Raw genomic sequence first — 13,037 nt, 5'->3', positions numbered from 1 at the left:
GGGGATTGGGGTATAATAGAGGGACAGAGAGGGGATTGGGGTATAATAGAGGGACAGAGGGGGGATTGGGGGACAATAGAGGGACAGAGGGGGGATTGGGGTATAATAGAGGGACAGAGGGGGATTGGGGTACAATAGCGGGACAGAGGGGGGATTGGGGTACAATAGAGGGACAGAGGGGGGCATTTGGTACAATACATGGGAAGAAAGGGGATTGGGGTACAAGGAAGGGGAATGGGGAATACGAGTTATTGGGGTACAACAGAGGGGATAGTTGTTAAACAAATGGGCAGATCTTTTAGTGACAGAGGGGGGATTGGGGTACAATAGAGGGACAGAGGGGGGCATTTGGTACAATACATGGGAAGAAAGGGGATTGGGGTACAAGGAAGGGGAATGGGGAATACGAGTTATTGGGGTACAACAGAGGGGATAGTTGTTAAACAAATGGGCAGATCTTTTAGGGGTACGCCAATAGGGGACAGGGGGTATAAGCTGTATGGGTACAGCGAAGGGCAGGGGGGGTTTGGGCACAGACGGGTATGTCAGTCAGTGACCATGTCAGGTATCACACGCACACACGGCGGTCACGCCTGGACTCGGAGCCGTCTCGGGGACGGGATCTGGTCTGACCGGCTCTCGGGAGGGATTCGGGTCCCCTGAGGACACGTCATGATTTTGGATTTCTCTCAGTGACCTTTTCATGTAACCCAACCATCCCCCCTCGGGGGGGCCGCCCCGCTCGACTGACGCAAACCGCCTCGCCACTTTCCCCATTCAGGTGTAATCTCTAAAACCGGTCGGACCAGCCCGCACCTCGCCGAAAAGACGAGGGCTGGAATGCGGAGAATGGGGGCCACACTCCTCTCTCCTCGCCGCTCATTGGCCCCCAACAATCCCGCATGTCACTCAAAAGCTGAAAAGTCCTGTATAATGAATACGCAGCCTCTGGTTTCTAGTATTACATAGTAACTGCGCTTTACAGCTCTTCAGAGAAATATGGAACAGCAAAAGCCTGCTCAGAAAAGTCTAAGTTTCTAATCCGGTGGGTGACAACACCTTCTCCCCTCCCCCGCATGCCGTAATCAACTGGCGGTGGTTTCACAATCGATTGATTGCAGATAACGGCGACGGACCCAAGACGTTGGCGGGAGGTCACCGAGGTTCATTCCAAGTCTTGGCGGAGTTGTCAAGACTTCATCATGAGGCGATCAAAGGGGGGGGGTGTCAGCCGCCGTCTATTGGAGCGCCGACGCGCAAGAGCGGCGGTTGAAGCGTCGGAGCTGTAACGAGATGCCAGGGGAGGGAGGAGAGACGGCTCCTGGGAACGCACAAATGTCCTGGGAATGTCCAGGGGGCGGGGCCTTTTTTTTACCCCGACGCAGGTCAACGCGAGATTCCACCATGAGGATTTCACACGGACCTTCAACCTGCGTGCCTGTAAATGTACGCCGCCAATTTCTGTACCCGCCCCCGACGCATATCCTGCACCCTGCATGATGGGACCACCACTACGGACAAAACCAGGCGCCATCTTTAAAAGGGGCCGCGGAGGAAAGAAAAAAACAAAAACTTCCTGCCGGCGTGCGTCCTGGGATCAGGGCAACGTGTTGGAGACATTAAACCAGCAAAGCCGACAGGAAACACCTGGAAGGGGAGGGGCTGCGGTGCGGCAAGTCGGGAGTTAATGAGGCACGGCGGCGCACATGAGAAAGTCATTAGAGGCCGGGGCAACGGCGGCAAGGGCGCTAAAAACGCCGCATTGCCCGCAAAGAGCAACAGCGCTGGAGGGGTTAAAAAAACGTTTTCATGTGTTTTTATTTTTTTTAAATAAAAAGCAATTTTATTAAATTTAAATTATAATATTTATTTTTTCTTCGTTCCAGCGCCAAACACTTCCATCAGGAAAGGGCGGCGATCCCGCGTCTGTGGAACACCCCCGACCAGGGAAACAACCAATCAGGCAACTGGAAAAAAAGAAACCCACGATCGACGCTGTGCCCACCGTACCAACCCCCTCCCCGCGGTGAGAAGTGTTGCAATTTCTGCAAACGCAAGCATGGCAGACTGGCGACGATTTCTAAAAGCCTCTATGAATAACCGATTCGTAAACTTAAAACGCGCACGTACAAAAAGCCGCGCAATAAAACGAAACCGCGTCAGGTGACTCCGAAATGTAGATTTCAGATAAGTATCCGTGTGCAGAAAATATCGGCATCATTCACCGCTACCAGCTCTTACTGACCGCCGTGGTAACAAAAACGCTACAGCGGAGCCAAATGTGCGCAATAGTTCAGTACAGAAAGATCAGGAAACCGCAGATAGAGCGTTCCAGAGAAAAGGGGAAAAAAAGCGTACTTTTTATGACGCGAGCGCACGCGGGGATTGAAATTTCCGGAGACGGCGGTCTGCCGAGTACGGTGACCCCCAGATATGCCATGTGTAGAAGACGTGCCCTCATACATCTCAGGACGGCGTACTTAACGGCGAATATTCCAAAAAAGTGCGCACGGAAAAGTTGGACGCGGCCTCCGCCAAAAGGTTTGATTGGCACAGAAATCAGATTTCGGGACGCGGGATCGGCCCAGAAGCCACAAAGGCGGTTTTCATGGAGCAGCGAGGAATTCACAGAGTCAGCGGACCATCAGATTTTGTTTGTTGTCTGACGACTGTCTGACGGCAAAACTTCTAAATTAGCGCTGAGGGAGGTCTGCTAGACTCCTGAGAGCTCCGCCCCCACAGGGGTCACCGCCATCACAGCCATGCCATGACGGCCACGCTCAGCCAAGACCATCCGAGAGAGAGAGCCGTCAGCGGAGACCACCATGGACTACAGACCAGAGGGGGCAGAGAGGAGATATTAGAGTGTCAGCTCTACAGCCAAAGTCTACAGATTAGGGGGGAGGGATCAGACTGCAAATATTAGAGTGTCAGCCCTGCAGCTACAGAATCTGGGAGGAGATGGCAGATATTAGAACGTCAGCTCTTCAACCAAGGACTATAGACCGTGGTGGGGGGCAGACTGCAAATATTGGACTGTCAGTTCTGCTGCCAAGGACTGAAGAGCATAGGGGGCAGACCACAGATATTAGAGTGTCAGATCTGCAGCCAAGGAATACAGACCAAGGGGGGCAGACTGCAGATATTAGAGTGTCAACTCTGCAGCCAGCTCAGGACATTCTACATTCTCTTCTAATGAGGACTCTGGCACTGGTGACCGCAGAACCACAACTCTCAGCATGCGCCCAGCGACTGGAGAACTACAACTCACAAAGTGCACCTACAAGGCCAGTCCTGGGGGGAAAGAATGGAAAGCCGCAACATTAGTCCACTGCCTGAAGATCTACAACTCCCAGCACATCCCTGTGTGCTGAGGGACTGTAGCTGCCAGCATGCCACAACGTATGAGGAACCACAAGCCTCAGCATGCACCCAGTGTTATAAAACTACAACTCCCAGCCTCTCCACACATCTTAACAGTCAGGCAGGTGAGGAAAGGAAAGCCCCAGGATGGGTCACCTGGCTGAAGAACTACAACACCAAGCATTGAGGGACTGCGAGTCTCTGCAGCCTGAAACTAGGGAACTACAACTCCCAGCAAGTCTCCGTGTACACACAAACTACAAGTCCCAGCTTTCCCTTTATGTAACGAGTTAATCTCTTACACCGATCATGCTCTGACGGGCCACCTGCAAGTCATTCCAATGCTGGCCCTTTAAGAAGTGGTCTGGACACAAGAGCTGGCACTCATCCTGGCCATCCCCCGACTTCCATCACAGCATAATACAGATTCAGCCTCCAACAGGATATCGAATTACCACTGGGCAGCAACACAGCCTGGCCAGCAGAAGCCAACCGGTGGCATCTCCACAGCCTCCTACACCACCAATGTCCATGATCAGCGAGTGCCATGTGACCATCTCCAGTGCCCCCAATGCCTCCCCTGGGAACCTGCCCCCCCCCCGCCCCCCCGAAGGGTTAAGATGATTAGAGCAGATTAGGATTCTGTAATCCGCTGCAGATCCACCACAATGGCAACGACAGTGGCTGAGGCGCAGTACAATTCTGGAACTGGTGGAAAAGCTATTTGCAGTCCTCCTGTGGAATGGTGACCTCTAGGGGGTCACGGCACAGAGGGGGGGTTAACCTCTAGGCACCGAGACAAAGGAAGCATCTGCAAAACCGGGGTCCCCTCCCCCCCAAAAAAAAAACACGAAGGGGTGCTCATGTAGACTCCATTGGGGAGGGTGACACCATCATTTGTTATGGCTGTGGCAGTCAGGTGGAGCTGGAGATTTTGGTGGGGGAGAGATGAAGGACACCAGCCTAGGATGTGACATGAAAAATCTAAAATAAAAGTTTGGGGTGGAGTTCACCTTTAAGAATTTTCAGAAGACATATGTTCTTTATAGCCAAGAGGAGAAGTCTGGGAAGGGGCAGTGACCACTTAGATATAATTAGGAGTCTTTGAAGGGAGGCGAGGGGTAGTGACCACATACAGAGGAGGAGCCGGGAATGGGGATGGGCAGTGACCACAAAACAGAAGGAGGGGCAGTAGCCACATTCAGAGGAGGAGTCCAGAAAGGGGAGGGGCAGTAACCACAGATATAATAAAAGGAGGGGCGGTGACCCCAAACAGCTATAATAGGAGGGGCAGTGACACTTAGGAGTCTGGAAAGAGGAGCAGTGACCATATACATAAAAGGAGGAGAAGTCTGGTAAGGGGAGGGGGCAGTGACCACATACAGACGTAGAGTCTGGAAGGTGAGGAGGCAGTGACCACATACAGGATGTAGAGTCTGGAAGGGGAGGGGCCTGACCACATACAGGATGTAGAGTCTGGAAGGGGAGGGGCCTGACCACATACAGGATGTAGAGTCTGGAAGGGGAGGGGCCTGACCACATACAGGATGTAGAGTCTGGTAAGGGGAGGGGGCAGTGACCACATACGGTGGCAAAATCTGGTTAGGGGGATGGGGCAGTGACCACATACAGAAGTGGAGTCTGGTAAGGGGAGGGGCAGTGACCACATACAGAAGTGGATTCTAGTAATGGGAGGGGCAGTGACCACATACAGGGGCGGAGTATAGTAAGGGGAGGGGCAGTGACTACTTACAAATATAATAATAGTCCTTCCCAGCTTGGAACTCGTAGCCCAGCGAGAACGGGGTGAACTTCTGGATCTTCTCAGAGAATTTGATCGGCCCCATGGGTGCGTGGGGGCGGTTACACTCCCAGCGCTTGTTGGCGCGGGGCGCCTGGTAGCAGCCATCGTAGGCGTCGCGGTCCACCATGTAGAGGACAAAGCTCTCCGTGTGCTCCTCGGGGACTCGGCTGTCATAGTGCGGGCAGTAGACGTCCAGGTAGTCGTTGATCTCAACCTGCACCGTGTAGTCCTTCAGGAACCTGCCGGGAGAAGAGACGGTTAGTGAACACCATGACAAAGCGAAGAGACAAAGAAGAACATTTGCGTGTGTGAGACTTTAACTGTGAAGAGATTTCCTCTCACTTCTTGTTGTGTCTCCAAGACAGGAAGTAAAGGGAAATCTCCCCCAATGGGACACCAACCATTCACCCAAAACATAAAGTAAGAGTTGCGCTCGCTCGTCATGTGGTGTCTCGGGGCGTGCGCGGCGGCAGTCCGGAGGGAGGCGCTCCGCCCGCACACGGTGTGTTCTCAGGGCTGTACGGCCAGGAGAGTAAATATTTGTACAAATGAGTCGATGTGCCAAAGAGGAATGTGCGAGAGGTCAGCGAGGAGGAAGAAAATGTTTATTTTTTTCCATAAAACAAAGCAAAACAGAGCCCCCCCCCCATTATTACACACACACAATGGGCCGCGTTGTAGGCAGTGAACCAACAGTCGGCATCTCTATATAACCTCGGCGTGACGAACGCACAACATGTCCACACACACACTGACACGCTTTGTCTCGTCTCTCTCTGGTGTTCAAACAATTTCTGGGCAGAAGAAGATGTTAAACAAATAACTCGCCTCTTCTTAATCCCGGGACGCCGAAAATGACAAGCCGGGGGGGATGGGGGCATGGAGCGGAATCACCCCAAGAGTTGCTGAAGCAGCAGAATTCAACAAGCTCCCTTTATACGCCAATCCCGAAACATGCAGCGGTGATGGGTGACCAGAGCACGCCCAACCATCACCCAACGCACATCCAGCCTTCACCCCCAACGCACAGCCATCGCCCCGACGCACAACCAGCCATCGCCCCGACGCACAACCAGCCATCGCCCCGACGCACATCCAGCCATCACCCCGACGCACATCCAGCCATCACCCCGACGCACATCCAGCCATCACCCCGACGCACAACCAGCCATCGCCCCAACGCACAGTTATCCAAAATCTGTAGTCCGAGAATGGACGCACACAATGCAATCACTGACCAATCTGACTGGTGAGGGCCAGAGAGCGCGCATCAGAGAGCGGGCAAACCTAATAGCCAGAGAGAGCTCACCTAAGAGCGAGCACCCGAAAGAGTGAGCGCACATGCGTCCAAGAGTAAGCACATGCGAGAGCGAGCCGGAGAGTAAGCGCGCGCCAGAGAGCGAGCTCGGGCCAGAAAGCGAGAGAGCAAGCGCGCCAGAGAGTGAGCAAGGGCGGTTGTACCAGAGAGCAAGGGTGAGAAAGTATGTCAGAGCGAGCACACCTTATAGCGAGAGAGCACCAGAGATAGCGTCCGAGAGTGCGCAAGGGAGCGTGCACAAGAGAGCAAAGGTGAGAGAAAGCACGTCAGAGCGAGCACATCTTGTAGCGAGAGAGAGCACCAGAGAGAGTGTGCCCAAGATTGAGCGCACGCAAAAAATCAAGTGCCAAAGAGAGAGCACGAGGAAGCGTGCCAGAGTGCGAGGACTGCACATGTGCCAGAGAGCACATGCGCCAGAAAACAAAACTGTGCGCACCAGAGAGCGCATGAGAAAGATCATCAGAGAACTAGAAAGGGCGCCAAGAACGAGAGAGCGCGAGGAAGTGAATGATGGATGAAGTTCATCATGTGCGGCCAGAAGAAGCTACGGGTGACAACGGGCAATGTTCTCCCCTGGGAATCCTAGACAGGAAGTGAGCTGTGCCCCGGAATATACTTCCCCTCATTCTCTTTGACATACTTTCACCCCAGACACACGCCTGACGCGCACCCACACATCTGGCCATGGATGTTCCAGGAGGCTCCTTTACACAACGCAGCGCTTCATCCGCCTTCAGTGGCCCTTTAATCGGCGTGTAGCGAAGGTCGCCTCGCCCCATGGCACCGCGCCACGCTGTGGAACACGCGCCCTGCAGGTGAGGAGTGATGAGCCGAGTGAGCAATCCAGGGAGAAACAAAACAACGGATCCATTGTCCAAAAACGCCGGCACCAACGCTGGAGGAGAGGTATGGGGTGGGAGAGGACGAGGCAGCGCAGGACCGCAGACAGGGAAGGTGCGGGGGTTCCACCACAAGCGCGCGGCAGGCAGGGCCGGTGCCGTACGGCTGATTTGAGGTGCGAAGGTTGCCAGGCCAATCCATTCACATCAAATTGCTGACGCAAGGGCTGGGGCCACACACCTCGCAATCTGTGTGTACAATCTCAACCTTCCATTTTTTTTTGTGGCCAGAGGATACCAATTAATCAAAATGGCTTCATCTTGGCCCCGCCCCCGGCGTATCCCAACGGCGAATGTTCCTTATGGTAGCCAACTTTGTTACTTTTCACCGGAAGATCTTTCACGGTGTAACATTGTTACTTTTTTTTTTTCTTTGGTAGGACAACATTGTTACCGGCGAATCGCGTAGTACAACCAGAACCGACCCATCGGATCTCCCCCGTGTGTGGCGCGCAGCGGCAAAGAGGAAGTGGCCGATCTGCAACACAATGAGTGGAGTATGGAGGGGACTCGGCGGCCCCTGTAATGAGTTCTGGCAGAGCAGAGAGAGGGGGGAGGGGGGCGCACGGAGGGGGAAATGATCAGAGAGAGAGGGGGGAGGGGGGCTCAGGGCAAAGAAACCAAACCAGATTGAAAGAGAAACTCCAGAGAGGCTGAAACATCGCAAGAAAATGCCAAATATGTTAATACAAATCAGATTTCGTCCCGTGAGCGAGTTCACGGCGCTACAAACTCGGCGGCCAGAAAAACAGAAACCCCTGTGCGGCACAGAGAAGGACCCAATTACAGCTGCCGTATATGAAATTGGGCGACTCCACAAGGGTCCCCGAGCGCCCTGCCGTTAAAGCCAATGCAGACAGAGCTTGGCACGTAGAGGGCAGCGCCCAATCTTAGTATGGCGCAATTCCCAACGCTACAACCGACCGACATCTCCCACACTCCCCCGCTAAGGGAGGGTGAAGTCTCCTCCCCCAACGCATTCTGCTCCATTTACTGTACACCATCAAGGGGCCCAGCAGTTCTGGCGCCATGGAAGATGGCGTCTTCTATAGTCCACCAAAAAGGTGTAGGCAACGTTGGCACTTGTAGAACTACAAGTCTCATGACTGAGCCACAGACGCACCCAGCCATAAACCCCCCATCTCTCCGTACAGGCCTCCCGTAAACCCCCCCCATCTCTCCGTACAGGCCTCCCGTAAACCCCCCCCATCTCTCCGTACAGGCCTCCCGTAAACCCCCCCCATCTCTCCGTACAGGCCTCCCGTAAACCCCCCCCATCTCTCCGTACAGGCCTCCCGTAAACCCCCCCCATCTCTCCGTACAGGCCTCCCGTAAACCCCCCCCATCTCTCCGTACAGGCCTCCCGTAAACCCCCCCCATCTCTCCGTACAGGCCTCCCGTAAACCCCCCCCATCTCTCCGTACAGGCCTCCCGTAAACCCCCCCCATCTCTCCGTACAGGCCTCCCGTAAACCCCCCCCATCTCTCCGTACAGGCCTCCCGTAAACCCCCCCCATCTCTCCGTACAGGCCTCCCGTAAACCCCCCCCATCTCTCCGTACAGGCCTCCCGTAAACCCCCCCCATCTCTCCGTACAGGCCTCCCGTAAACCCCCCCCATCTCTCCGTACAGGCCTCCCGTAAACCCCCCCCATCTCTCCGTACAGGCCTCCCGTAAACCCCCCCCATCTCTCCGTACAGGCCTCCCGTAAACCCCCCCCATCTCTCCGTACAGGCCTCCCGTAAACCCCCCCCATCTCTCCGTACAGGCCTCCCGTAAACCCCCCCCATCTCTCCGTACAGGCCTCCCGTAAACCCCCCCCATCTCTCCGTACAGGCCTCCCGTAAACCCCCCCCATCTCTCCGTACAGGCCTCCCGTAAACCCCCCCCATCTCTCCGTACAGGCCTCCCGTAAACCCCCGATCCCCATAATGGAGTTCCCATGACAAGCCATGGAGGAAATAGGAGCGGCAGTGTAACAATTCTTTAGTTCTGTAAATGGCAAATGCCGAAAGCCAAGGCGTAGAGGCTGGGCTTCCATTTTTCTAGCCACAGGCTGTACCGAGACCCCAACAGACCTCCCCCATACGGTTTTGTTTGGACACTTTGGCCTTATTAGTAGTAACCTAGCGAGTGGCATTAACTGTACATTCCAGACACGGTGGGGGCCCCTTAATGCAGCTACTGACCCCCCCTCCCCCACCATTAGAGACCGCTCAGCTGTGACACATTACAGCCCCCCTCCCCTTTCACCATCACTAGTAGAACTCTCACAGCTGGAGTTCCCACTTCACAGCATCCCAATCACCACCGACCACAGGGGCGCCATACAGATGGGCGATCACTCAGGACAGTGCTGGAGCATGACCGCTGCACCTGCTGGGGCCCTGGCCTGTGATCAGTGTAGCACCAACGCACCCCGCGGTGAGGTACAAAAGGAGGGCAGGATGCATTCTATCCCCCCAAAAGAAGAAGGATTCCAAGAGTAGTCAGCCCTGCGCCGGGCACCAATTTTTCATAACACATCCCCGCTAAACATAGAGTGGCCCGAGGTTAAAAAGTCAGACGCTTCAAAGGGAACCTTCAAATTTAGCCACAAAACACCATGTCCCGGCAGAGCGCAACCTCAAATTAAATGTTTCCTACAGGGCGGGCCGTGACAACGTGGAGGCTACAGGGCGTGAGGCCCCTGCAGGCCAGAACCCCCACTTCTAGGCTCATGGTCGCACCCCTCAAAAAATAAAAAGGAAGGAACTTTTGGAGAACATTTCAGCCGCTTTGTAGGCAAAGAATAAAACGTGTCGGATCATGCCGGATGACACAAGAGTATTCCGCCCGTTATCCCTCCCATCGTTTATGAAGAAGGATGCAGAGAGCAGAATCCACTGAAGTATACACACCCCGAGACTTCAAATACCCAGAACATCAACAGAGGGACCCGGGGACACGGGAGGGACGTGGGAATTCCATGTACAAAGAACAGGGACCAGGCTTAGGACAGAGGGGAACCAAGGAATGTAGTTTGGGGTCCAGGTTGTGACCCGTAGAGAAGGACACAAGCATTTGAATTTGGGGGAACACAGAGCTGGGGACAAATCGGGGATTGGGACAGTTGATAGGACAGAAGCAGTCAGGTTTAAGACAGGGACACTTAGAGGGGACAGAGGAAAATTCAAGTAGAAGAATTGGGTACAGTAGTGGAGGACAGAGGCACAGAGTTTGAGGTACAGATGGACACATGGGGGAAGGACATGGACAATTGAATTCAGGGAACACATGGAGAGAGAAGGACACCTATCCAGGTAGGACGGAGAAATATCAAGGAGAAGATCTGGGGACAGTAGCAGAGGACAGAGTATGGAGTCCTGGGCCTATGTAGTTTGGGGTTTTGGAACAGACAGACAGACAGAGAGAGAGAGAGCTGGGAGCAATGAGGGATTGAGGCAGTTGATAGAACGACTGCTTCCATGGTAGGACAGGAAAACAGAGGGGACAGAGGAGATATCAAGAAGAACTGGGGACAGTAGCTGGGGGCAGAGACACAAGAGTTTGGAGTCCCTGATCAGAGAGAGCTGGGGGCAATGGGGGATTGAGGCAGTTGATAGAACTCCTACCACGGTAGGGCAGGAAAACAGAGGGGACAGAGAAGATATCAAGAAGAATTGGGGACAGTGGCACAGAGTTTGAGGTACAGATTGGGACACATGGGGAAGGACATGGGCAATTGAAATCAAGGAACATATGGAGAGAGTAGGACGGGGAAATATCATGTAGAAAATCTTGGGACAGTAGCAGAGGACATAGTTTGGAATCCTTGACCCACATAGTTGATAGAAGGGCTCCTACCACGGTAGGACATGAACACTTAGAGGGGACAGAGGAGATATCAAGTAGAAGAAGTAGTGGAGGAGGACAGAGGCACAGAGTTTGAGAATGGGGCCTTGGGCTGGAGGGTGAGAAATGAGAAGGTACAGGAGCTTTTGGGGGACGGGGAGACAGAGGACATATCCGGGGTAAGGACAGGAACGTGTAGAACATTGGAGGTCATGGAAGACATCAGATGGCGTGCGGGCTTAAAAAAGGATAGGAAAGATTGGTCCTCCAAGAAAAAGGACAGTTACAAGGAAGAGGTACAGAAGATTTGGGGATTGGAACGAGGGCCACTGGGGACCAAGAGGAGATGAGTTGGATGGACAGCAAGAACATTGGAAAGTCTTTGAGGAGACAGCAGGCCTGAATGGGAAGTGTCAGGAGGTGATAGATGGAGATGATGGGTTGGGAAGACATTTAGACTGAAGATTTGGAGACAGATGGAGGAGATGGACAGGCAGCTGGGACACAAAAGGGCATGAGACAGGTAGAGCTGACAGGACAGATGGGAGAGCAAAACCACGAACAAGCTGGGGCAGGAGAGTCGGGTCCCAGAGGACAGAAACAGGACCGGAGGATGAAGTTCTACAGTAGGGATAGGCAACCGTGGCACACCAGCTGTTGTCGAACTACAAGTTCCATGAGACTCTTGAAACACTGACAGCCACAGGCATGACGGGATTGTAGTTTCACCACTGCTGGAGGGCTGAGGTTGCCTACCCCTGTTCTACAGGACAGGAGAAAGGGCCAGGAGAGGGCTAGTCTATAGGTGGACAGGTTAGGCCAGAAGAGCGGGGCCCAAGAGGCCAGGAGAACAGGCCAGCCTAGGAGAGTGCGGGGGCCCAGGAGAACAGGCCAGCCTAGGAGAGTGCGGGGCCCAGGAGAACAGGCCAGCCTAGGAGAGTGCGGGGCCCAGGAGAACAGGCCAGCCTATGAGAGTGCGGGGCCCAGGAGAACAGGCCAGCCCAGGAAAATGGGGCCCATGAAGAGAGGCTGGCTCAAGAGCATGAAGCCCATGAGGACAGGTCAGGACAAGAAAGCTCCTCCATTGTGCACTCCCGACTCCTCTACAGAGTGAAACTGGAACTGAAGAGGAAATGATACTTAATTGCTCCTTCCAGACGGCTCCTCACCCAGCGCCGTACATGTAGCCGAGACACCACGATGCACAACCAGAGCGTCCAACACAGGACCAACCAACCGTCTTCAATACAAAATTTACACCTCGCTGCCTCACCCAAGGCCGAACGTTGGAGGAGATGAAAGACTAAGTCAAGCACATCAACTTCGCCCCCTACAATTGCGTATAAACCGTGACGAACAGAACGTGGGAAAATGGCGACATTTAGGACATCAGAGTCCTCTCAATTATCACTTCAATCCAAAGCCATCCATTTCCCTTCAGAAATCACCTCTTCGATCGTCCTTACAGGTGTCCCAATCGGAAGATTTCCCCCCTCACTTCCTGTTCTGCTGACAACTAACATTTTGGATTTCCCCATCACTTTCTATACTGGTGACACCAAGATAAACAGGAGAGGGAGAATCGCCCCAATGGGGACGCCAGCAACAAAAACTTGGAGGATGTATCTATCCGCTCTCCAACCAGAAAAACTGGCTTTAGATACATTTTAAAAGGGCAGGTCCAGAAGAAAGCTGAATTTTGGTTCCTGGTGCACAAGTTGAGGTCTCGGCACCCTGGTGTTCCCAGCTCCGCCCACCCGCTGTAGCCATTATAGTAAAGTTAGAAGCGTATCAGAATGTAAACATTTTTGGGATGACCAT

At 53.8% G+C, this 13,037-nt stretch overlaps 1 protein-coding gene across 1 annotated transcript in view; it reads right to left on the bottom strand.

The window, feature by feature from the left end:
- LOC108795190 (ephrin-A5b-like) overlaps positions 1 to 13,037 on the bottom strand; it is a 23,234-nt gene that overhangs the window by 4,778 nt on the left and 5,419 nt on the right. Inside the window, exon 2 of the mRNA XM_018566392.1 lies at positions 5,117 to 5,406. Within this exon, the coding sequence (XP_018421894.1) occupies positions 5,117 to 5,406 (290 nt within the window). The remainder of the gene's footprint in view (positions 1 to 5,116; positions 5,407 to 13,037) is intronic.

Source organism: Nanorana parkeri, unplaced genomic scaffold (assembly GCF_000935625.1).
Source record: "Nanorana parkeri isolate BGI_ZX_2015 unplaced genomic scaffold, ASM93562v1 scaffold947, whole genome shotgun sequence".
In the NCBI taxonomy this organism is placed as follows: domain Eukaryota; kingdom Metazoa; phylum Chordata; class Amphibia; order Anura; family Dicroglossidae; genus Nanorana; species Nanorana parkeri.
The sequence above is the reverse complement of the archived record's forward strand: the minus strand, read 5'-3'. Positions and strand labels throughout refer to the sequence as shown.